Below are 26,173 nucleotides of genomic sequence, written 5' to 3'. Positions count from 1 at the left end.
TAATAATGTTTATTATTGTCACAAGTCGGCATACATTAACACTGAAGATACTGTGAAAATCTCCTCGTCGCCACACTAAGGCACCTGCTTGGGTACACTGCGGGAGAATTCAGAATGTCCAATTCACCTAACAAGGTCGTCTTCTGCACTCGTGGGAGGAAACTGGAGCGCCCAAAGGAAATCAATGCAGACATGAGGGCAACGTGCAGACTCCGCCAGATAGTGACCTAAATCCGGAATCAAACCTGGGTCCCTGGCGCTGTGAACCAACAGTGCTAACCACTGTGCTGCCAGCCTCCCTAAATGTGTGAACGATAAGTGGTGCGAGGCAGGACAAGGGCAAAGTTTGGATGTCCTCCCTTTTACAGAGGGAACATGGGAGACTATCCAGGGATGTTCTGGAATAGTCAAATATAGAGGTTGCGAAGGCATGAGGAGAGTCTTAGCAGATGAGTTGATACAGGGATGGAGTTAGGTTTCATTAAGCAGATGTAAGTTGGCACCTCTGTCATTGCACAGGTAAAAATATTGTGAAACACTCAGTTGGTATGTAACTGTGCTGCTTTCACTGGAACACAAGGAATTATTTGATGGGAAAAGATCACCGGGCACTTAGTTCTCTATCTGCAATCCTTGTCTTCATATGATACAACGAGAATGGAGTTGTTGACTTAAATGTGACTATCAATCTTTATCAATCAATCTAGAACAGAACCATGTTCATTTTATATTTACTGTGTTTAATTGTAGACAGGCGGTGGGAATTAATTGACCGGAGAATCATGTCCTGATAAATAGGCACAGGGTGGTTGGAGGTCTGCGCTTGTAATTTGTAACTGTAAATTTATCTAACAAAGTGTGTAAATGTTGGCTTCAGTTCTACCTTTCACCAACTGGCTTCCGGGTAAAGAATAATCCCCATCTAAGGAGAGGTGGAAAGTGTTGGGAACCAACGTCTCACGTTTCCTAAGCAACCTTTTTATTCCCAAACAAGCCATATTTATCACACCACGTCTCAAGTCACTCAAACTGCATTTCAAAATGTTTCTTTCTGAAAGAAGTCTAAGTTGCTTTTGCGTGTCAAAACATTTGTGCAATCGGTAAATGATTGCCTTCTGACACAAAAAGCTGAGTTGATGGCAAGACTGGCACAAAAGACAGATGGCAGGTTTTTGTTCACACTCTCGGAACAATTAATTATCTGCTGAAGTGAGCCTCCATAGATTCATCAATCCCTTCATAGCCAAAGGTGGAGTTACACGTTGGGACCATAAATCATGACAGCAACAGAACCATTAATTATATGAATTACCAGCTCTAATTGGCTTTGGTGGAAATCATTCAATGTCCTAAATCCAACTATTATCAATTGCCTTCGAGTTGAAGGTGAGAAAGGGCTTTTCTAAGTTTTGGTGAGATTAACAGTGGATGTGGTATACAATACATATCCTTTGTGTTCAGCATATATATATATATCCTGACGTCCTGTGGGGTTGATTAATTATTTTATTTTAAAGGCGGTAGTGGGAGGGTTATCACATTTAAGGTGAAGGTGGATAGGGAGGTGCGGGAGGAGGGGCAGCAGCCCATAGAGGAGATTTTGATGGTGGACAGAAGATATCAGGAGGATCCGGAGCTGTTGGTGAGGAGGAAGGAGTTCAAGCTATCTGTCTATGGGAAGGGTGGTTCAGCAGTTGAGACGAGCGCGTGGGGTTATGTACGAGTACGGTGAGAAAGCCAGTCAATTTTTGGCGGGCCAGCTCCATCGGCAGCCAGAGGTGTGGATTAGGAATGGGACAGGAGAGGTGGTGGTGGCTCCGGGGCAGGTGAACAAGGCATTTGAGGATTTTTATAGGTGGTTATACAAGTCGGAGCCACTGGACGATGTGTCGGGGATGAGGGAGTTTTTGGAGCGACTGGAGTGGCCCGAGTTGTGAGAGGTGTAAGGGCCGGGTTAGAGGAGCCATTAGGGTTGGAGGAAGTAACGGTAGCGATAGGGAAGATGTAATCAGGTACGGTGTCGGGGCCAGATGGGTTTCCAGTGGAGTTTTATAAAAGTTTTAAGGACATGTTGGCACCACTGAATGGTGTAAATGTTTGAGGATGCGATTGCGAAAGGGGGGTTACCGGAGACTATGAGGCAGGCATCAATTTCATTGCTACTGAAAAAGGATAAGGACCCGGTGGAGTGTGGATCTGTTAGACCCATTTCTCGACTGAATATGGATGCCAAGATATTGGTGAAGGTGTTAGTGGTGAGGCTGGAGGGGTGTCTTCCGAAGCGAGGATCAGACAGGGTTAGTCAAGGGCAGGCAGCTGTCATCGAACATGCAGTGGCTGATGAATGTGGTGCTTTCTCCTGTAAAGCGAGGGAAGTGGTGGTGGCATTGGATGCTGAGTAAGCATTTAACAGAGTGGAGTAGGGGTACCTGTTTGTGGTACTGGAGAAGTTTGGGATTGGGCCTAAGTTGTGGCCTGAGTAAAATTGATAGCCAAGGATCCGACAGTTTGTGAGCAGGCAGATGAGGTGCAGTCGGAGTGCGTCCCATTATTCCAGGAAACAAGCCGGGGTGCCCCATGTGCCCTCTTGTTCGCGTTGGCGATTGAGCCCTTGGAAATTTCACTGAAGGGTTTGGGCTTATAGAAGGAGACAGTGAGAATGGGTGGAGCATAGGTTGTCACTGTACGCAAATGACTTATTGCTGTATATCCCAAACCCGGCCTCTTCATTGAGGGACATAATTGGGTTGCCAGGGCAATTTGGGCCCTTTTGGGGTTTTAAATTGAATTTAGGGAAGAGTGAATGTTTCATCATGTCTCCTTTGGGTGGAGGGGTTGCTATTTAGGGTGGCAACAACTCACTTTAGGTACTTTTGGGTGCAGGTAGCGTGGAACGGGGTGCAACTCCGTAAGCTACTTTTCTCGAGCCTGGTAGGGACGGTGAAGGAGGATCTGGGGAGGTGGAATGGTTTCACTTTGTCATTGACAGGCAGTCAAAATTTATATTTTGCCACGGTCTCTGTTCCTGCACCTGTTCCAGTGTCTGCCTAAGGCATTTTTTGAGGGATGGATAGGTTGGTCTCGTCGTTTGTGTGGGGAGGGAAGGTGGCAAGGATAAGGAAGGCAGTGCTCCAGAGTGGGTGGCACTCAAGGGGCTTGGTGCTTCCAATTCTGTTGCACTGGGCGGCGAATGCTGATAAAGTGTGGGGCTGGAGGAAGGAGTCCGAGTCTTTGTGGGTGCGGATAGAGGAGAGGTCCTGTAAGGGTCTGGGTTGCGGGCGCTGGCAATAGCACCACTGCCACTAGCCCCAGGGAAGTGTTTTGGGAATCCGGTAGTGGTAGCCACGCTGAGGAGCTGGGGGCAATTTTGACAGCAATTCAAGTTGAAGAAGGGGTCGAGGATGATGCCGTTAAGAGGGTATCATGGGTTTGAGCTGGGAAGGATGGATGCAAGAGTCCGGGGATGGGAGGAGAAAGGGGTGAAAGAGATGAAGGATGTGTTTCTGGAAGGGAGATTCGCAAGTCTAGAGGAGTTGGGGGTGAAGTACGGGCTTCATCGTGAGGAAGGCTTCAGGTATGTGCAGGTGCGGGATTTTGCAAGAAAGACTTTTCCGAGTTTCCTGATGGCTCCTCGTTCCTCGATGCTGGAGGTGCTGTCAGTCGGGGTGGTTGGAGAGCGAGGTTGCCTCAGCAATTTATGGAGAAGGATAAGGAGTCTATGGAAGGGATTAAGGCGAAGTGGGAGGTATAGTTGGGGATGGGCTGGAGGAAGGATTATGGTGCGAAGTTCTGTGAAGGGTCAATGCCTCAACCTCATGTGCGAGACTGGGGTTGATTCAGCTAAAAGAGATGTATAGGACGCACTTAACAAAGGTGAGAATGAGCCAGCTGTTTGAGGGGGGGGGGGGGGGGTGTGGAGATAGTTGTGAGTGGTGTGGGAGGGGCCCTGCCAACCATGTCCATATGTCTTGGTCCCCACCCGAAGTTGGAGAGATATTGGGGGGTCATTTTTTCGCACCACGTCTGAGGTTCTGCATGAATTGGAGCCAGATCCCCCTGAGGCCACATTCGGGGTGTTGGGCGTTCCGGAGTTGTAAATGGGAGCAGGGACAGACTCACTGATCGTCACAGATGGGTCCTGTTGGGATAGAGGTCAGCTTCTAGTGCCTCAGCATGACTGGGGGGGCCTGTTGGAGTGTTGGCCTTGGAAAAAGTCAAATTTGCACTGAGAGGGACAGATGAAGGGTTCCACCAGAGATGTGGATTGTTCATTTTGCACTTGGGAAACCTGGTTGCTGCCGGGGAGGGGATGGCAGGTACTGTTTGTGCAAAAATGTTGAATAAAAATATATTTTTTAAAGATTTTAATTTTAGACTCTAAACACTGTCTGCTTTTGTTGGTGCATAGCATGCCATGATTGGATGGGCGCCCTTGGCTATCCTCCTTCTAGCTCAATTTCTTTTGCTCCCTTTGGGAGTTTGTCCCTGAACATCTTTCCCACTCCCTGCCTCAGCTGTGATTTCTCCTCCAACAGCTATTCTGTGTGCTATTCTAATTTCCATTTGTTCCCCTTGTTGTGCACATTAAAATAAAAGCAACAACTGAGCTGGGAATATTCCAGAAATGGTGTCAAAACCATTCTTAAATTGTTTTGTTTGTCACAGGCACATGCAAAGATTGCAATAGAAAACCCAACATTAATTCTTGATTTGTCTTAGAAGAGACAGCTTTCCTCATTAATGTGGATTTTTAAGGAAGAAACATTGGAGTATTTCTACCTCAAAATGTTATGTTCCCATTCCATGGCCATTACTGTTTAGCAGTATGGAAGCGATGGGCAAAGTTCTTTCGTACACATACACTGCTTCTCGCTACCACCCTCCCCAGCAGGTACACAGCATACACAGGACTCCTGTGGAAGTGGAGTATCTTACCTAGTTTTAAGGAGACAGTCTGTAAAGTGACACCAATGCCACAAGAGTCCTGTTCAGTCTCCAGACTAAACAACCAGCAGGGAAGTGTAGTCTGTTGCCAGTTCACTGAAATATTTGTTGGATCTGCCAATTCTATAAAATCTCTCAGCCTGTTTCCATCCGATACACTTTCAAATTTGCTGCCTTACATGTCCCGAGACATACAATTAGTGGCCAGTATGTTTAAAATACAAGTCATGTACAAGAGCTCACAAATACTGAACACTATCTAGAAGCAAATTCTACACTCCCGTGTAAATAAGATTCCACATTTCCTCTGCATTGTAAGTGTTTTGCAAGATAAGATTTCCCCATTTAAGATACCAAAACGAATTGCTCTCAGTTTGCAATGTACACGGTGTCCTCATCAGACTTTACCAATTAGTGGACCACGGTCTTGGCGCAAGCATTAAAACCCAAGTAATCTAATTCAAACAGCCCACTAGGCACAATTGATCAGGGCAAACATGTGAACAATTAAAATCACACAGCATATGGGTGCAGTGAAACAGCCATCAACAAGGAAATGTGGGTTTAAATTCCAGCTTCCAATGAAACACAGATGGTGAGTAAATATTCCCAAATGGGTCAACAAGCTTAGCGCAAAGGCACTTTGCCTTGGTGCCAGGAGAGAGCCATGGGGATTCACCTTCAGCCGCACTGAAGCACTCCCATCAGCTGGCCAGGGAGAAATGTGGGTCGTCAGAAAAACCATTGTGTCAAACAGCATTCCAAAGAATAAAATGCGATCAAAAAATGTTTTTAAAAACTAGCACAATCAACTCAAGACTACAGCAGTGTGACAGTTCTTTTGATTTTTGTTTGCTTTTTTAATTAAATGGGATAACAGGGTAAATCTGGTAGCAACACAGGAGGGCGACAGCGGTGGCACATTTGGTATTTTCACTAGCAATCCAGAGGCCCAGGGTAATGCTCTAGGGATCTGGGTTTAAAATCACACAATGCCAGATGGCAAAATTTTAGTTTAATTTTCAAAATCTGGAATTAAAAGTCTAATGATGACTATTGTCATAAAAACCCAACTGGTTCACCATTTCTTTTAGGGAAGGAAATCCGCCGTCCTTACCTGGCCTGGCCTACACGTGACCCCGGATCCAAAGCAATGACTATTAAATGCCCTCTGTAATGGCGTAGCAAGCCACTCAGTTCAAGGGCAGTCGGGGATGGGCAATAAATGTGACGCCCACATCCCGAGAATACATTTTTAAAATGAAACACACCTCCTAGGTAGGCTTATGCAGAAAGTAAGGAGGCATGGGATAGTGGGAAATTTGGCCAGTTGGATAACGAACTGGCTAACCGATAGAAGTCAGAGAGTGGTGGTGGATGGCAAATATTCAGCCTGGAGCCCAGTTACCAGTGGCATACCACAGGGATCAGTTCTGGGTCCTCTGCTGTTTGTGATTTTCATTAACGACTTGGATGAGGGAATTGAAGGGTGGGTCAGTAAATTTGCAGATGATACGAAGATTGGTGGAGTTGTGGATAGTGAGGAGGGCTGTTGTCGGCTGCAAAGAGACATACGGTAGATAGGATGCAGAGCTGGGCTGAGAAGTGGCAGATGGAGTTTAACCCTGACAAGTGTGAGGTTGTCCATTTTGGAAGGACAAATATGAATGCGGAATACAGGATTAACGGTAGGGTTCTTGGCAATGTAGAGGAGCAGAGAGATCTTGGGGTCTATGTTCATAGATCTTTGAAAGTTGCCACTCAAGGGGATAGAGCTGTGAAGAAGGCCTATGGTGTGCTAGTGTTCATTAGCAGAGGGATTGAATTTAAAAGCCGTGAGGTGATGATGCAGCTGTACAAAACCTTGGTCAGGCCACATTTGGAGTACTGTGTGCAGTTCTGGTCACCTCATTTTAGGAAGGATGTGGAAGCTTTGGAAAAGGTGCAAAGGAGATTTACCAGGATGTTGCCCGGAATGGAGAGTAGGTCTTACGAGGAAAGGTTGAGGGTGCTAGGCCTTTTCTCATTAGAACAGAGAAGGATGAGGGGCGACTTGATAGAGGTTTATAAGATGATCAGGGGAATAGATAGAGTAAACAGTCAGAGACTTTTTCCCCGGGTGGAACAAACCATTACACGGGGACATAAATTTAAGGTAAATGGTGGAAGATATAGGGGGGATGTCAGAGGTAGGTTCTTTACCCAGAGAGTAGTGGGGGCATGGAATGCACTGCCTGTAGAAGTAGTTGAGTCGGAAACGTTAGGGACCTTAAAGCGGCTATTGGATAGGTACATGGGTTATGGTACAATAATGGAGTGTAGATTAATTTGTTCTTAAGGGCAGCACGGTAGCATTGTGGATAGCACAATTGCTTCACAGCTCCAAGGTCCCAGGTTCGATTCCAGCTTGGGTCACTGTCTGTGTGGAGTCTGCACATCCTCCCCGTGTGTGCGTGGGTTTCCTCTGGGTGCTCAGTTTTCCTCCCACAGTCCAAAGATGTGCAGGTTAGGTGGATTGGCCATGATAAATTGCCCTTAGTGTCCAAAATTCTATGATCTATGATTAACCTAGGACAAAAGTTCGGCACAACATCGTTGGCCGAAGGGCCTGTTCTGTGCTGTATTTCCCTATGTTCTCTATGTTCTATGTTCTGTATTTAACCCTTGGACTTGATGGACATATTCTGATAGGATGTTCTATCGATACACATTTAAACCTTTGAAAACAACAATTTCAGTTGTCATCATTTCACAGTGTAATTTAAATGAAGGTAGGTACTTTGCCATTTCATAGATGTGGCAATTCCAGGGTTTTTCACAAGTCATTAACTTACTAACAGCTCAGTTTAAACGTGGATTGTCGGTTCATTTTCTAAACTGCAGAGCTTTGTTGCAAAGTGGCTTTGAGCATTTGCAATGGGGAGGTCTCTGTCACAGTGAGAAAAATATGTTGCAAGCGATGCACTTGGGTCAGTGCCAGCTAACTTCCCAAACAACCTTGGAAGATCCAGCGTTGACTCTCCCATTATTGTGCGTTTCAAGGGATCAAAATTCCAGTGAATTTATCGGTGAAAAGTGAACCTACTTATAAAAATAAGGTTAAAAATACAGCTGTAGATTATCTGTACAAACAGCCTGTGCCTTTGCAGAAATGCACATGTGTTTTAGATAGAGATAAATTTGCACTAAGGAATGGGAAGGTACAGTCGGGTACATTTCATAAAGCGAGTGCATCATCATTGGGGGACTGCATTGACATTAGGTTGTCATAGTCCCAGATTACCCTTTTGACGGGGAGAGGTGACTGGTGATGATTTAACCTGAGGACCACCACACCTCAGCCAAGGGGAAAGGTTGAGATTGCCACCAGTGGCAGAAAAGCTCATTTACTCACCATACTTACACAAAAAGGAGTGGGAATCAGCCTATTCTTACGATGGGCTACCCCCAGCCCATTTCCTATTACAAATGGAGCTCAAGCTCACAAAAGGGAAATAAGTGGGGAGAGAAAAAGAATAGAGACTGCACAATTGTTTTAGTTATTGTATTCCACATATACAATTCCTCAAACAAATCCAAACTATCATTCCCAACACAGCTTCATGCAAAGATATCTTGGGCGGGTTTCTCTCAGCCCGGGGCCGGACCGGAGAATCGCCGCGACCGGCCCGAATCATGCCACGCCGCCCCGACGCCAGGATGCGATTCTACGCAGAGCAGAGAATCGGCGCCAGTGTGGTCGGCGCGGCGCCAGTTGGGGGCCGCTCTATCAGCCCCCCTTCTGCCGATTCTCGACCTGGGATGGGCCGAGCAGCCACAGCAAAAACACCCAAGTCCCGGGAGTGCCAGCCACGTGTGGTCTTACCTGGCGGGACCTCACCATGGAAGGGTCCGGGGGCCTCCTGTGAGGGGGGAGGGGATTCCGACCCCAGGGGGCATCCGCTGTGGCCTGGCCCAGAATCGTAGCCAACCGATCAGCGGGGCAGCCTCTCGGGGGCTGGGGGCCTTCTTTCGTCCGCGCCGGCCCCTGTAGCCCTACGCCATGTTGCGTCGGGGCCAGCGCGGAGAAGGGAGCCACTGCGCACGCGTACGGTGGTGCCGATCCCACTGCGCATGCACGGACCCCGCGGCCCTCAGTTGACAGGGGGATCAGTGCTGGAGCGGCGAGTGTTGCTCCAGTGCCATGCTGGCCCCCTGTAGGGGCCAGAATTGCTGATCCTGAGGCCATGTTGACGCTGCCGAGAAACGCGATGGCGTTTCCGACGGCATCAACACTTAGCCTCAGGATCAGAGAATTCTGCCCCTTATTTCCCAAGTGTGTACAGGACCCATAACACTTCGCAGTAATGGAGCATGGGCCAAGGGTATTGCTTGAGACACTTTATTGGCCTTTTGAATCCGAAATGTTTTCGCTCAGAAAATATATGAAGCTTTCATCTTTTTCAAAAATAATTCACACGATATTTGAGTCACCAGCAAGGCCAGCATTATTGCCCATTCCTAACTGCCCTTGAAAACGTAGTTAGAGGATATAGCCATTAAAGTAGAGGGATATGCGAATACACAGGATCTGTTAATTTGAAATTTTACTTCCTCAAACCGAAAACTTATATAACCCCTCCGTGAGAAACCCTACAGAGAAAGCACTTGCCTAGCATGGATAGAAGAGGAAATGGAAAACTCAGTGAATGTATTTACACATGTCCATTTGGAAACAGGTTTTGAGGAAAGAACAACCTCCTCGCATATTGTGTGTTTATTGATAGTTCGCCTGAAGCAGAGCCTCTTACCGGGCCTATCCAGGTCAAGGGCAGTCATCCACACCTTGGTCACAGAATTCCTGAACCTGGGGGCCCTCCCACAAGACCGGAACGTCTCAACGATGGACTGCTCTCAGAACTCCTGATTTTTCTTCTATGAGCAGCAACATAATCCAATGAAACCATCCCACATGTCATAATCATCCTTGTGTATCACTATCCAGCTACCTCTTCCCAACCTCCCTCTCAACTCTCCATGCCAATACCAACCCTGAAGCACGCAACACTAGTATCCCAATATTCACATTTATGTTGACACTTACTGTTTCAATGCATGACGTTGCAATATTGCATCAATAAAAAGTGCTATTGCAAATAAATCAATTTGAACTTTATTGTGCAACTCTTGGTTACTACTGCAATGCTCCAGTTATTGAGGCTTGAAAGGAAAGAAAGCCATGCAGTTTTGTGAAGGGCAGGATGAGCCTGATGACATAGCAGGATATAATGGCAGGCAAAAGTTGCTCCAGTGCTTAAATGGCTACACCTTGTATCAACATAGGTAGTGAGTGTTGGTGGGCTATTCATTTAGGGCAGATGCAAACCTACTCATGTTGTCAAGTCATCATTCATGTACTGCAGCTCCAGATTGGAATCCTGAATGATTTCCTAGCTCTACTCCACCCATCCTTTGGGGTTAGAGTCATTGAAGTGCCTCTAAGGTCATCCCAATGAACTCATTAACCAATTCATACTCCTGATCTTTCTGGAGCAGCACACTGTAACACCATCTCTACCCACTGAGCCAGGAGGAGACCCCTGCAACAGATGGCATAAATGTTGGTGTAAAATACTACTCTCCTCCATAAAGCGTTAACAAATTGGGAAATTAAAATCAAACCTTTACACTTCCTTAAAATGAAATTAAGGCATAATTGAGGACAAGCCTTAAATAATTAACTTCGAAATTCAAAAATAATTTGGTTTTATTTGCATTTATGGCTTAATTACGGTCATCTACCTTAGGTAATCAAAGCAAAGTCTGAATGTATCCATGCCATTCTGCAGAAATTGCATTCCGGCCACAATTCACCCCACACCCGCCAACATGATAAATTCTACAGCAGTGCTTCCGAAACTGTTTCCCTGGTGTGAAAAGCCCCAAACTTCACATTGATCCTTGGAAATTTGAGACTGAGTTGTTGAGCAGGGTGGGGGGAGGGGGGAGGGGGAGGGGGTTTGCCTGCAGCTGCTATGTGGGGTAGATTTAGACTGAGTGCGGTGGAAGTTATTTAAACTACCGCACTTTTTTGAAATACGGATCTTTTTACAGCAAAGACGCAGTACAAATCAACGCCCAAAATCTGCCCGCAAATTAGAAAACAACCCACAAGGTTGCGGTGTTCTTTGTGTTGCTTATTTCAGGATGGTTGGTGCAGTGTTCACAAAGACCACAAAATAGCTTGAACTTGAACAAAGCTATAAAAAAAAATTAAAATTTGGAGCATCCAACTCATTTTTCCAATTAAGGGGCAATTTAGCATGTTCAATCCACCTACCCTGCACGTCATTTGGGTTGTGGGGGTGAAACCCACGCAAACACGGGGAGAATGTGCAAACTCCACACGGACAGTGACCCAGAGCCGAGATCGAACCTGGGACCTCGGCGCCGTGAGGCAGCAAAACTAACCACTGCGCTACCATGCTGCCCCAGCTATAAATTTATTAACACCACTAATTTAAATTCGACATATACTGCTAAAGAATACACAGTTGATATATATTTTTTTAAAGTTTAGAGTACCCAATTCATTTGTTCCAATTAAGGGGCAATTTACCAAGCCCAATCCACCTAGCCTGCACATCTTTGGGTTGTGGGGGTGAAATCCACGCAAACACGGGGAGAATGTGCAAACTCCACACAAACAGTGACCCAGAGCCGGGATCGAACCTGGGACCTCGGTGCCGTGAGGCAGCAATGCTAACCACTGCGCCACCGTGCTGCCCTCACAGTTGATTATTAATAGATACACAACACGCATCTACAACTAATCTTTATACTGATATAAACTATGATATGCTCTTACTCACACTATCTGTACTTCTGTATGCCTCTAGTTAACTCCTGCACTAATCTCTCCCACAAGGCTTAGCATCAATGCCTTATGTACTTGGTAGTTCCCTCTAGTGGCTATTCTAGACATTTCATTAACCCTTGCAGTTCTTACATTTATGATAATACCACAAAGGTTGTGAAGGGGGCTTATAGCTTTTTGTATTCAGCCCAAGCTCCATGACTGCCATTACTGCCTCGGAGCTTGCAACTCCAAAGTTTTGTCTCGACTCCAGTGGTCGTGACCCACAGTGTGGGAAACCCTGTTCCAGAGAGCCAAGCCATAAATTCTATCCAATAACCTTTGCAGCAAGTGCTGAATTTCAATTTCCAAGTCACCCACCTTTTTGGTCAAGTGGTGGACATGTTTATCATCAAGATGTTATTGGCACAAATTGTGTTTCCTGTTGTGTTTGACAAACTTCCTGCTTCAAGTGTAATTTTTCTGAGAATGATTCACAAACTGGGTACAGTGACTTTATATGAGGACCTGGAACATAACCTCAGAACAAATGAAGTGCTGGTGACAGCCAGCCAGCCATCATTCCCACAACTCCTTTGCTCACTCAACTCATTCACCTAATATGGAACAACCTAGCACGTGGTGAGCTCAAGCAGGTACCATGAAATTATGAATTAAATTGCATTTTAGTTGGAACACACTGGATGCCGTTTAACTCTGTCACAAGCACCTTGTGAAGTCACAAATTTCAAGGAAAAACAAAGTTAGAATTGTAACAGTGCAAAACCATGACTAGATGTTCCATTAAATCCTAGACTGTTACCAGATTGGCAGAAAGATATCAGGAATGGAAAGCTCGGAAGCTGGAATTTGACTCCCTATACTGCTCTGCATTAATGATAATTTGATTACAAAGAAGGAGGCCATTCGGCCCATCGTGTCTGTCCCTACTCTTTGGAAGAGCAATCCAGTTAATGTCACTCCCCCAACTCTTGTTCTACTCCATGCCTTTTTTCCCTCCATCAACTATTTATCCAATTGCCTTTTGAAAGCTACCATTGAATTGGAATCCACCATCCTATCAAGCAGTGCATTGCAAATCCTAATCACCCGTTGAGGAAAATTATTTTTCCACATGTCCCCTCTGGTTCTTTTGTCAATCACCTTCGATCGGTGTTCCTTAACCTTTGCTGACTCTTCAGCCATTGGGAACAGTTCATCTTTATTTAGCCCCGACTAAATACTTCCATGATTTTAAACATCTCTATCGCTCCAAGGGGATCAAAGTCAACTTCTTCAGTCTATCCAAATGACTGCAGTATTTCATTCCTGGAGCCAATCTATTAAATCTCAACTGCACCTCTACAAGGCCTTTACATCCTTCCTGAAGTGTTGTGCCCAGAAGGTCACAACACCGTAACTGGAGGACAAACCTGTGTTTTCAAAAGGCTGAAGGAACCTTCCTGGCTTTTGTATAAGCCTTTATTTATAAAGCCCAGGATCCCATCTGCTTTCTCAACTGATCTGTTTACCTGTGCTGCCACTCCAAAGGATTTGTGCAAAAATACCCCAGGTCACTCTCTTCCTGCATCCCTTTAAAATTGCACTATTTAGCCTGTATTGTCACTCTTCATTCTTCACTCAGTAAAACGTATCACCTAATACTTGTACTGATTGGCATTTACCATGTGTCTTCCCAATCCACTAGCTTGTCTATTCCCTCTGGAAATCCATTACCATCTACTTCATGATTTATACCATCTGAAAATTTTGAAATTGAGCCCATTTTCCCCAAGTACAAGCCAATATAAACCAAAAGCAATTGCGATCCTTGTACTGAACCTTTGGGAACTCTCTCTCTCGCTCCAATCTGAAATACAGCCATTTACCACTACTCTGTTTTCTACTCCTCAGCTAATTTTGCATCCATGCCGCTGCTTGTTTTATCCCATGGGCTTCAATTCAATAAGGCGGCTAATAGGTAATACTTTCTCAAATGCCTTTCAAAAGTCCATATACACAACATAAACTGCACTGCCGTCATCCAGCCTCTCAAACTGCACTGCCATCATCCAGCTTTTCAATAACCTCAGAAAACACAAAAATCAAGTTGGTGAAACATGATTTTCCCAGAATAAACCTGTGCCTTACAGCCTCTCATTGATTAGTCCAGGCGCCTGTTAACCCAGGAGAAAATTACTTCTAAAAGCATCCAACTCTGACATGACTGATCTGCAAAATGCCAGGTTAATCTTTTCTCCCCTTTTTTGAACAGGTTGTAATTCCTGTGTCCCAATGAGAACTATTTAACTTCCAACTATTTTATAGCACAAAAGAGCCAAGTAAACGAGATCAAATTAACTAGGGGATAAATGAAAGGGATAAATAGAAACTGCTGTACACAAAAATCAAATCACAAAGGAGACTTAAAACATTAATCAAAATGTGATCAACAGGGTCAATAAAACCCAGGGCAGCACGATGGCACAGTGGTTAGCATCACTGCCTCACGACGCCGAGGTCCCAGATTTAATCCTCGCTCTGGGTCACTATCCGTGTGCAGTGTGCACGTTCTCCCCGTGTTTGCGTGGGTTTCACCCCCACAACCCAAAGATGTGCAGGCTAGGTGGATTGGCCACGCTAAATTGCCCCTTAATTGGAAAAAATGAATTGGGTACTTGTTATAACCTGCCTGCTTACCACTGGCTGGGGACTAATGACAATCCCACAATCCTATGGGAGTATGACCTTCCCCAAAATGGGCAAGAATCATCGGAGTCCGTAAACCAATGCATTGTACGGTTGTTTGGAACTGCTGCATGCAACACCCTCTACCCCAGGTCCCCAATGTTAAGAGGGAGGACTCTTCCATAGCGGGACATCAACCGGGGACACCCCCGCTGGACGGCAACAAGACATACCAAGGCATGTCCAGGCGATGGTAAGGAAGTGAAGTGTGTGCAGCAACAGCCCAGACATGAAACTCTTCCGTGCAGTACGAAAGGGCAGGGAGAGTATTTCCGTGAGGCGGCTCAGGCTGCAAGGTTCCGGATCACGAGGGGGGTGTGGGGTTATGGGGGTCAGGCCTTTGGGCCAATGTGGAATTCAGTCCAAGCAGGGGTTCGCTCAGATGGGAGTCCACGGCACAACTGAGACTGAGTGCCATCACTCAAGCATGTTTTAAGGTCATGGATGGCATCAGTCGCGAGCCAGACACTCACTGCCATGCATCGTACTAAATCATAGATTGTCATCCAGCCCAATCCTCCGCCACCCAGCAGATCCCTGACCATGGTCACCCCGGACGCCATGGCCCGACCCTCCGCCAATCACCGGAAGTGACATTGGTGGAGGTGCGAATTCCTGAGTAGCGGCTCCCTGACAAACTTTTGTCTCAGAGGAACTGTAAAAGCATTCTCTGGACATTGGTGACAAATTCAGGGGGAGGGATCAAAGTGACCAACCAGTACCACAAGATGGAGGTGATCAGCTGGTTTATGGCCTGAACTCGGCCTCTGTTAGATGGCACAGGGAGCTGTCCTGCTCAGCAATTCAGGCAAACGGTGACCTTGGCTTCCAGTTCCTGCCAATTTGCTCTCATCCAAGTAAGCGGAGAATATTCAATCACACTCCTGTCTTGTCATGTAGATGGTGAAGAAGCCTCTGACCTGTGCTTGTATCCACAATTGGTCCAGTTCAATTTCTGATCGTAGGGGGTAATGTCATATAATATGTCAAAGGATGATAGGTTCTCTCCTGATTGATTGATTGTCATGTGTACCGAAGTACAGTGAAAAGTATTTTTCGGCGGCCAAAGAAACTTACACAGTAGACAAGAAGAATAATCGACAAAGTACATCAACAAATTAGAGGTGGTCACTGCTTGACATTGAGGGGCATGAATGTTACTTGCCACTGATAAGCCCAAGCCTAAATGATGTCCAGATCTTCCTGCATATGGACATGGGTGACATTAATTTATGAGGAGTCGCGAAGGATATTGAACATTCATCAGCAAATGTCCCCACTTCTGACCTTATGATGGAGGGAAGGTCATTGATGAAGGAGTTGAAAATAGTTGGGTCTAAGACAGAATCTGAGGAACATTCGCATTAATGTCCTGGGACTGAGATGATTGGCCACTAATAACCAGAAATATCTTCCTCCATGCCCCCCCCTTCCCAAATACCCATTTGACCCAGGTTTCTTGATGCCCCAGATTCCTACTGACTCCAATCTTACTAGGCTTCTTGATGCCCCCCAGATTCTCATAGATTCCAGTTTTTATAGGGCTTCTTGATGCCACACTCAGTCAAATGCCCTTGATGTCAAGGGCATTCACTCTCACCTCTGGAGCCCAGCTCTTTTGACCATGTTTGACCAAAGGCCGCAATGAAATCAGCAGCAGAGTGGCCCTGGCAGAACTCAACCTGAGCATCAGTAAGCGGGTCATTGCTCAGTTGTCACGTGCTTCGCCATTAAGTAACCTACTGTCAATAACAATAGTTTGCATTATTATATAAAACTTTTTGAAGATATAAAAAACACCTCAAGACACTTCACAGGAGCATTATGCAACAAAATTGAACATCAATCCCAGAGATGTTTACTGTCTGGATAAGACATATTTGAGAAATATGATAAGAGGGTTGTCAGCATGTATTTATTCATACATCACATGACCTATTGCCTTTAGCTGGTTTAGGTCAGCGGGCTAGACAGCTGGCTTGTGATGCAGAACAAGGCCAGCAGCGTGGGTACCAGCTTACCTGAACAGGTACCGGAATGTGGTGACTAGGGGCTTTTCACAGTAACTTCATACTTGCAGCAATAAAAAGGTTATTATTATTATTAGAAGGAAAGGAGGAGGAGGAAAGGAAGCAATGGGTGAAATTTTACACAGCATTTGATGGAACCAACTATTGGGCCCAATTTTTCCCTCTTACTTTTACTTCCTCCACCTCAGGAGTCAACCTTTCCAATAGGTGAATAATTACTTCTGGAAAAGACCAGATAAAGCTAAGGAATGATTAAGCTTTTGATGCACCGAGGGGTGCACTAGTTCAGAAGACATTGGAGAAATTAAGGGTTTCCTTTTACTTCCACAGTAAAACGTCAGCATCAAACGTTTCATTCACGCACAATATGTGGCTTAATCGTAAAACATTTATAGCATGGGGGAAATCCTTTTTTTTTATAATTTAGAGTACCCAATTATTTTTTTCTCCAATTAAGGGGTCATTAAGTGTGGCCAATCCACCTAACTTGCACATCTTCGGGTTGTGGGGGTGAAACCCACGCAGACACGGGGAGAATGTGCAAACTCCACACGGACAGTGACCCAGGGCCAAGATTCGAACCCGGGTCCTCAGCGCCATAGGCTGCAGTGCTAACCACTGTGCCACATGCCGCCCCAGAAATCATTATTATAGGGACGTCAGGAAGTGTGGAAACAGAATACTGAACTCCCATTCAATAATCTAGCCTTGAGTGACATTTATCGGAAACTTTTAGCAGGGCAGCACGGGGTGGGGGGGGGGGGGGGGGGGGGTTAAAATAGACATTTTATTTGTGGGTCAACTGATCTTAGCCATTATAGTTGCATCCAGCAAAAACAACTCAGTTTATGTTCCAGCATTTTCTGTTTTAGCTCAGTTTATTTCTTCAAACACCAGGGCAGGTCAAAGACTAGGGATCCTACGATGAGAAACTCACCTCCTGACCTCCTAAAGCCTGTCAACCATCTACAAGTCACAAGTCAGGAGTGTAATGAAATGAATACTTTCCACTTGCCTGGAAGAGTGCAGCACCAACAGCACACAAGAAGCTTGACAGTATCCAGGACAAAGCAGCCCGCTTGATCGCCACCCCTTCCACAAGCATTCAAACCCTCCACCAACGACAAACAGTGTCAGTCGTGTGTACCATCTACAAGATGCACTGCAGTAACTCGCCAAAGTTCCTTAAACAGCACCTTCCAAACCCACGACTACTACCATCTAGAAGGACAAGAGCAGCAGATATCTGGGTACCCCACCACCTGGAGGTTCCCCTCCAAGTCACTCACCACTCTGACTTGGAAATATATCGCCGCTCCTTCACTGTCGCTGGGGCAACATCCTGGAACTCCCTCCCTAACAGCACAGTGGGTGTACCTACACCTCAAGGACTGCAGCGGCTCAAGAAAGCAACTCACCACCACCTTCTGAAGGGCAACCAGGGATGGGCAATAAATGCTGGCCTAACCATAAAATGAATTTTTTTTTTTAAAGTTTAATTTTTGTTCTGTCAACCGAGCAAGGTATCTCCCTCCTCCACAATTTTAATTCACTTTTAAAATACTCTGTGATCTTAAATAAATCCATGCTGGGCAGCACGGTGGCCTAGTGGTTAGCACAACCGCCTCACGGCGCTGAGGTCCCAGGTTCGATCCCGGCTCTGGGTCACTGTCCGTGTGGAGTTTGCACATTCTCCCCGTGTCTGCATGGGTTTCGCCCCCACAACCCAAAAATGTGCAGAGTAGGTGGATTGGCCACGGTAAATTGCCCCTTAATAGAAAAAATAATTGGGGAATCTAAATTTATAAAAAAAAATAAATCCATGCATTTTCCTGGTATTTATGCAAATGTGTAGTTATCGGTATAATTTGACTCCGATAACAAGTCTACAATGTCTTACAAATCTGCCTATGCATATACTTCAGTTGTATTGCTAGGGGTATATATATTTCTGAATGGAAATGCAGTTTATCAAATTCATCTAACTGTTTCAAACATGTATGAATTATTTACCTTTCTAGTCACCATTTTAATAATTATATAACACTGATCACTATTTTCTACAGCATGGCAATCTCCTGGAGCATTCACTGAATTTGACAAGTGTAGCCCTGGCCCTAAGCCAAGGCAGAGATAGAATGCTAGAGAGAGAGAGAAAAAGAGGAGTGACTTTACTCTTATATTTGTGCACCCACTCGCCTCTTTCGCTTACAATTGCTGTGAGTTAATTCAGTCCTGCCACTTCATATATCTGTACAAAATGAAATGAACCTTAATGGCATCACTTTAAAACATGCCCAAACTAATGAGTTTCTTTTTTTATTTAACAGCTGTCGATACAACAGTGAACGGAAAATTTCAACAACTCATTCGCTTTCATTTAGAAGCATTCAGCTAAATACTCACACCAGCAACATAGCCCATATGACCATAGATGCATTTGACACAAAAACCAGCAAGCAAATGTTATGCCTCATATTCCCTTGAGGGATTTTCAGAGTCACAACGTACATAGTTACAGAAGCATCCGTGAATCAATACGAGCAACAATACCCTCCCTGACCTTGTTTAAATAAACAAATGATACCTAAACTTATCACCGCCGTTCACTATTGCACAACCTCTTTATGGATCTGCATTCTATGCAAAAGGTAAAAAAAAATGGCATTACATGATTCACAAACATACTTTGTTACAGATGCACAACAATCTTGAACTTCTCTTGGTTCACAAGTCCTCAAACCTACAAATCCCAACCTACAAGTCTTCTCACCAAACACCTATTGCACTCTCAATAGTCCCTGCTCAATCCTTGTGGCTTTAAAGAGGCTTGGATCCAGAATAAATATTGTGCATTACACGGAATTAACAACATATCAGCCTACATCTTCAACCAAAATTACTTATCATCTAAATTATACTAGAGATTTATTTGGCACAATGGACTCAGGGACAAAGGGAAAATAAATGTAACCGGGAGCGTAGTAAGCACCAAATTAAATTATTTTGTTGCCCGAATTGCCACTTTCAGTGATTGGTGAATCTCCGCCTACAGATCACTTTGCAACTTTGCCCCATTTTCACTCTTCTTTTCTAAGGAGTAAGGTGACCTCCTGAATTTTCCTACCAAAATGCACCGTCTCTTAGATCAAAATTGAAATAAATTTACCATTTGTGAACCCATTCTAGGAACATAATAATGATAATAATAAACTTTATTGTTACAAGTAGGCTTACATTAACACTACAATGAAGTTACTGTAAAAAGTCTCTAGTCGCCACACTCCGATTCCCGTTTGGGTACACCGAGGGAGAATTCAGAATGTCCAAGTTACCTAACAGCACGTCTTTGGGACTTGAGAGAGGAAACCGAAGCACCCGGAGGAAACCCACGCAGACACGGGAAGAACATGCAGACTCTACAAGACAGTGACCCAAGCCGGGAATCGAACCTCGGACCCTAGTGCTGTGAAGCAACAATGCTACCCACTGTGCTACCGTGCTGCCGGGTAGGATAAGGATTAGGGTTAGGGTTAGGGTTAGGGGTCTCTTCAACCCCTGAAATGTGCTCCACCATTCAAATGCATCCTGGCAGATCTGACCATTCTTCAGGCCAATGAGCCTTTCATATATTTTGTCACAATCTTTCGCGTTGTTGACTATACGCGGCAATTTTGGGCCATTCAACAATTATTGACAGATTTCCCATTCCCAAATCATTTGGGCAAATGATGAATAATGGTTGCCCCTGCAGAAATGCCTGGAGAATGCCTCTTCTTAATTTCCACTTGTCTGAGGAACTACTTTTAATGCCCAGACTTCCTCTTTTCTGTTTTGTAGTCAGCTTGTTATCCATTCTGCCACACACAATACTTTATTGAAGGCTTTTTAAATTCCATGTGTTTCCATTTGCTGCATTACACCGGTCTACAATCTCTGTTACCTCTTCAAATAATGCAATACCTTTGGCCTTATCCATGTTAAGGGCCAATTTAGCATGGCCAATCCACCTACCCTGACACCACGTAGTCACAGGGAGAATGTTCAAACTCCACATGTACAGTCAGCTGGGGCCGGGATCGAACCCGGATCCTCAGGGCCCTGAGATAGCAGTGCCAATCACTGTGCCACCGTGCTGCCCCTATCCACATTGACATTTGATTATATTTTGCTAGGTAATTTTTTTTTAAAACTTGCATCATTGAGGAAATATAATGGCATCTTTACCATCATCCACATTAATCAAACTGGTTTCTATTGCCCGGAACACAAATTTACTTCAGCAAACTGGTTGGCTTCATTTGGAGGTATGGTATACTGGAAGCCTCAATACAGTTAAACATTTTTGTTTAAAATTTAAAATTCATTTCAGTTAGGATAAATTTTCTCACAAGGCCGTCAGTCCAGAGATATTGAACATTTTGGGAAAACAGCATCAAGATCAAACATATTTTAAATGCACAGTAAATCTCCCCCCACTTGGCCTTATGAATAAACCTATTGCATTAAAGTTACCTTCTCCCATACAAACCCTCCCAGAGACGTCTGAGCAAAACGTGCCAAACTAGATACATCTTTGATCTCTGTTCTTCGGAACTAGGCTGAGGGCTGAGGCTGCGAGTGAAGAAATGTATATGGATTCTTTGCAACAAATGAACAGTGATGGGGTGGCAATGGTAGCACAGCGGTTAGCACTGTTGCTTCACAACACCAGGGACCCGGGTTCGATTACCAGCTTGGGTCACTGTGCGGTGTCTGCACGTTCTCCCTGTGTCCGCGTGGGTTTCCTCCGGGTGCTCCTGTTTTCTCCCACAAGTCCCGAAAGATGTGCTTGTTAGGTGAATTGGACATTCTGAATTATCCCACAGTGTACCCGAATAAGCGCCGTAGTGTGGTGACTGGGGGATTTTCACAGTAATTTCATTGCAGTATTAATGCAAGCCTATATAACTCGAGTCACTTTATTAGTGACACTAATAAAGATTAATATATTAAAAAACAACAAATGAACAGAGATTTGATCCCATTGGTCAGAATGAAGTTCACGCCCAGTCCCAGAAGTCAGGTAGCAGCAGGTCTGCCTGTTATCATCTAGTTCCTGGAACAACAACACCTCTAGTTCCTGGCATCATAGCGAGTGACCATTCTGTAATTAAATACAAAATCATTTCTACTCGTGTAACCGAGTGATTCTGCATCAATGTGCAAAACGAATGACGCCCCACTAATTGTACAAATCAATGTAGAATCGAAGTGAAAAGCCAGACAAGAGAGCTAACTCGTCAATCCCATTTGCCAATTAAAACTAAACCTTACCAGGTCTTTTGACATTTCAGGATTTCCTCTACCACAACCACCAACCCCACAAATCATTTTGAGTGGCCAATGGATTTCTTGTAAGTGACAAATGCGGGCGATAGCGCTAAATCCCTTAAAACATGAACTGATATTTCGATCGTTTTCCCTCCACTTAGAACTTCTTTTGCCCGGAGCAACTTCTTTCCTGCACAAGGAGAATTTTAGTGCGGTATAAAAATGCAACCTGGGGTGTTAAGGTTAAGTGCCCCCCGGGAGCAGATAATAATACAGCTCAGTAGGAAAATGAAACGCGCAAAACCCCCCCACCACTGAAGGGTGAAATTGGGGGCTCTTACTCACTTTGGGCAGCTCTCGGAGCTGGTTGGCGTCGAGCAGCAGCTCTTCCAGGCTCCGGCTGTAACGATAGACCTCGTCGGGAACGGCGAGGAGCGAGCAGTGCCTCTTGTCTACGGCCTCGACGTGCCGGTTGCACCGCCACAGAGGAATGCAGTTGAACATGTCTCGGGCTCCAGGGGACGGGGCTCAGGGTTCCAATGGAACGCTCCGGAGAGGGACGGGATTCCAATGCAAGTGTCTCGGGGTTCCAATGGAACGCTCTCTCGCTACTCAGTGTTCTGATTCTAGAACCCGGCCGCCTCCAACCTTCTGTCTGCACCCGCAGCACAAACAAGAGAGGAGCAGAGAAAAACCACACATTCAATTACATGTACATTTAAATAAGTATTTTTTTAAAACCAAGCCAGCCTCGATCCTCTTCCTTCTGTTGTTGGCTGCTTTAAATCTTGGTATCCCAGCCAGCAGAAGTTTGTATCAGGTTATTCTGTCCGCTCTATGTTGTTTTCCATTCTCCTTGTCCTACATTTCTCTTTTATTTTTTCTCTTTTTTTTCTCCTCTCTCCCTCTCCCTCTCCTTCACTGTTTCCTCTGGTTTCAGTTCCTAAACCGGAACCCACACTCCCTCCTTCTAGTTGACGTCAACATTCCCAGCGGCCCGTGTTAGAAGTGAAGTGGGGAAGGTTGGAAAGAATGAAGCGAGCGTAGGTCGCTGGGGAGCTGCTTTGTTGTTCGGGGCGGCTGGTTTTGGGGGTTGTTGATCGGAGAAGTGAACCGCTTCACCCTGGCTATTGGCAAAAATAAAGAACCCCCCAAAAAAGGGTTACCGGAATTCCGAACCTCCAATTCGACACACCTCCCACCTCTTTTTCACTGTCGCAGTTTTAATATTGCCAGATTTCAATGCTCCTCTTGAGGTTGCAACTTGTACAGACTGTATGCATATAAAGGTTAACCTGTTCTATTCGAAGTGAAGGATGCCTTCCCACTTCTGTTCGTCTATTCGGAAGTGCTTGACACGAATATCCTCTTCCCCCTTCCCCATTTATTTCCCACAACAATAACTCTATTTTACTCCGGAGAAAGACTCCGACCTAATGCTAAATTGACACCACTGAGGACCTGTTTAAGTTCGGGTCCTTACAACTATCCGAAACAATAGAGAGCTTGCTTCGCAACCCCAGATAATGGACAGTATGCTAATCCACAATAGTGTGCAGTCAGGCATTATAGGTTGTGCCTGGACAGAAAAAAAAAGCTGCATTTAAATGCTTTACACATTTTCCAGTAAAGTGCATCATGTTGGACATTGGTTTATTTCTCTGTTCCTTTCTGAACATCAGTGGGTCACCGGCCGCATGTTGAGTAAAATGTTTCCCTGTCGCCACAGCACCAGGCTTTCCTGGCTGCTTTCTTGCGCCTCCCAGTGGCTGCTTGTAGAACACAATCGGCAAGGGGGCAGGCACTGGGGAATGATTCCAGCTGAAGCATTAACCTATGTTTTCTCTATCCTCTGGATATGGCTTTGTGCATTCCCAGCACATTCTGTTTTTATTACTCTTGCAGAACCCCGTGAGTAGCGAAAAAAGACAGAGACATTTACGAAAGGACAATTTGAAAGGGCAATCTTATAGTCGGTCAATCTTCACAAAGAACATCAAATGGGTGATTTATTATACAAGTGTAACACAAATGTAAGAATACAAGTTTAGAAAATGAAGAAGTTAAAACTCTGATTCTGATCTTTAACTCACCAGAACACACCAAATTGAAAATGTAGATATGATTGTTGCTTTTTTTATTGTTGCTCACTGTAAAATGATGATTGCCTTTTAACAACCACACCTATCTGTGAGTCAGGCCTTCAACCACTGGGAATTTTTCAACTGAACACAGACTTACTGGAAGTCATTCATGTCATTATCCACCCAATGTTGATAAGGGCAGTTCTTCTTATCTCTCATCTTGAAATTAAAAATAATTGCAGCCCAGAAGAAGCTCATTCTGTCCAACCTACCAGTGCTGACTCTTTGAAAGAGCAATTGTGCTGACTCCACATTTCCTCTGTCCTTACCCCTGTAAGATCCTCAAATACCAGACAATTCTCTTTCGAATCAGCTGCCACCACCTTCCAGGTTGACCATCCCAGGTCCCAACAAATCTCTGAATGAAAAACCTGTTTCTCCTTATCATGGCATCCCGATAGAGCAGAAGGAGGTCACTCTGTGCATCGAGTCTGCACCAACCCTTAGAAAGAGCACCCTACCTAGGCCCATGCCTCCCCAATAGCCCCACCTAACCTTTGGATTGCCGAAGGGGCAATTTAGCGTGGCAAATCTGCCTGACCTGCACACTTTTGAACTGTGGGAGGAAACCGGAGCACCCGGTGGAAACCCACACAGACACAGGGAGAATGTGCAAACTCCACACAGAGTCACGAGGCCGGAATTGAACCTGGGTTCCGGGTCATGTGAGGTAACAGTGCTAAACACTGTGCTACCGTGCCACCCATACTTATCTCCCCTCCGCATCTTTTACTAATGATTTTGAATCTGTGGCCTCTAGATAGTGACCCACTCTCCAGAGGGAATAGTTTTTTTTCTATCTAATTTACCAAAATCTCTCGTCATCTTAAAAACCTCCTAATGTTTTTTGTTCCAAGGAGAACATTCCTAACTTATCCAACCTCCTCCTGTAGTTGAAATCACCCAAGCCTGGTAACACCCAGTCTCAGATCTTTATTTCTTCCTTGAAGTGTGGTGACCAGAATAGTCCACAGTACTCCAGTTGAGACATAACCAAGCTCTCTTTGCTTTTATATCCTGTTGCTTTATTTCTAAGCTCAAGTAACACACAAGCCTTTTTTAAAATACCTTGTCACCATTCCCCTGCCAACTTTAAGTATTTGCCTGTATGGGAACCAAGGCCTCTCTGCTCAATAGCACTTTTCAAAATCATATAATTTATAGAACTGTATCTTTCCATATTAGTCCTTTCAAAGTGCACCACTTCATACTTCTCCACATTGAACTACATTTGCTATACTTATGCCCTTTTGTGCAGCAACTTTCATGACCTCATTCCCAAAGAACTATACAATAAAGTACTTCTGAAATGCAATCACTGTCATGATGTCGAAAATGCTTGCAGCTAATTTGTACACAGCAAGGTCCAACAGAAGTAATATATAAGCACATTATTTGCAGGAGACCTAGGCGAACTCTCCAGCTGCTCCTCGAAAAAGCACCCCGAGAAGGTAGAAGGTAGAAGAGGAAACCAGCTTTATCATCTCATCCAATGCACAGCACCTCAGACAGTGCTCCCTCAGGACTGCAGTGTCAACCTCAATTTGTGCCCAGATCTCTGAAATGAGACGTGAACCTTCTGACTCAGAGTCAAGAGTGCTAACACTAATATCTGGAGCAAGGCTGTTCATACTATTTCCTTTAAAAACAAGATGAAGCAGGATTTGTGGTCTAGCAGTCTGAAAGGTTATGAATACTCCTTCCTTGAACTAACCACCTTTATAGTAGCTGATAGGGTAATCAGTCCCACATCGGTAGGAATGTTTGATATGCTCCCACAACCCACAGAACAATTGAGCGACCTGCCCACACTGAATGGACATGAGAATCCTGCTGGTTATTAAACAGAGGTGGAGTTCTAGTCTTCACGAATAAGGACTGTTTCTAAACTCCCATTACCTTTTCATTTGGAAGAAGCAGGATTCCCATTAAGCCATAGAATCAGTCCAATCGAGGAGCTGCTGCTATATGCTTCAAGCTGAGTCTTGATGAAATGATTGATTTTTGCGGCGTTTGATAGACCATGTATGATGACATTCATCACTGTTGTTGACAAGATGAAGGCTAGCTCATAAGGCTGGATTAGTTTCCTCCTGTTATTATAAATAGAATACACCTGAACATGTTTCTACCTAAGTGGGTAGAAGCCAGCATTATGG

The 26,173-nt window shown here is 44.9% G+C and overlaps 1 protein-coding gene across 3 annotated transcripts in view; it reads right to left on the bottom strand.

Moving 5' to 3' along the window:
• lrrc1 (leucine rich repeat containing 1) overlaps positions 1-23,538 on the bottom strand; it is a 281,388-nt gene extending 257,850 nt beyond the window's left edge. Inside the window, exon 1 of one of the 3 annotated variants that reach the window (XM_038800456.1) lies at positions 22,216-23,538. In XM_038800456.1, coding sequence (XP_038656384.1) covers positions 22,216-22,374 — 159 coding nt within the window. In that variant the 5' untranslated portion in view covers positions 22,375-23,538. The remainder of the gene's footprint in view (positions 1-22,215) is intronic. The other 2 variants (XM_038800454.1, XM_038800457.1) reach the window with 2 other exon arrangements.
• Between the last annotated feature and the right edge of the window lie 2,635 nt (positions 23,539-26,173).

The sequence above is a fragment of the Scyliorhinus canicula genome, chromosome 6 (genome assembly GCF_902713615.1).
Source record: "Scyliorhinus canicula chromosome 6, sScyCan1.1, whole genome shotgun sequence".
NCBI classification, from domain to species: domain Eukaryota; kingdom Metazoa; phylum Chordata; class Chondrichthyes; order Carcharhiniformes; family Scyliorhinidae; genus Scyliorhinus; species Scyliorhinus canicula.
The sequence above is the reverse complement of the archived record's forward strand: the minus strand, read 5'-3'. Positions and strand labels throughout refer to the sequence as shown.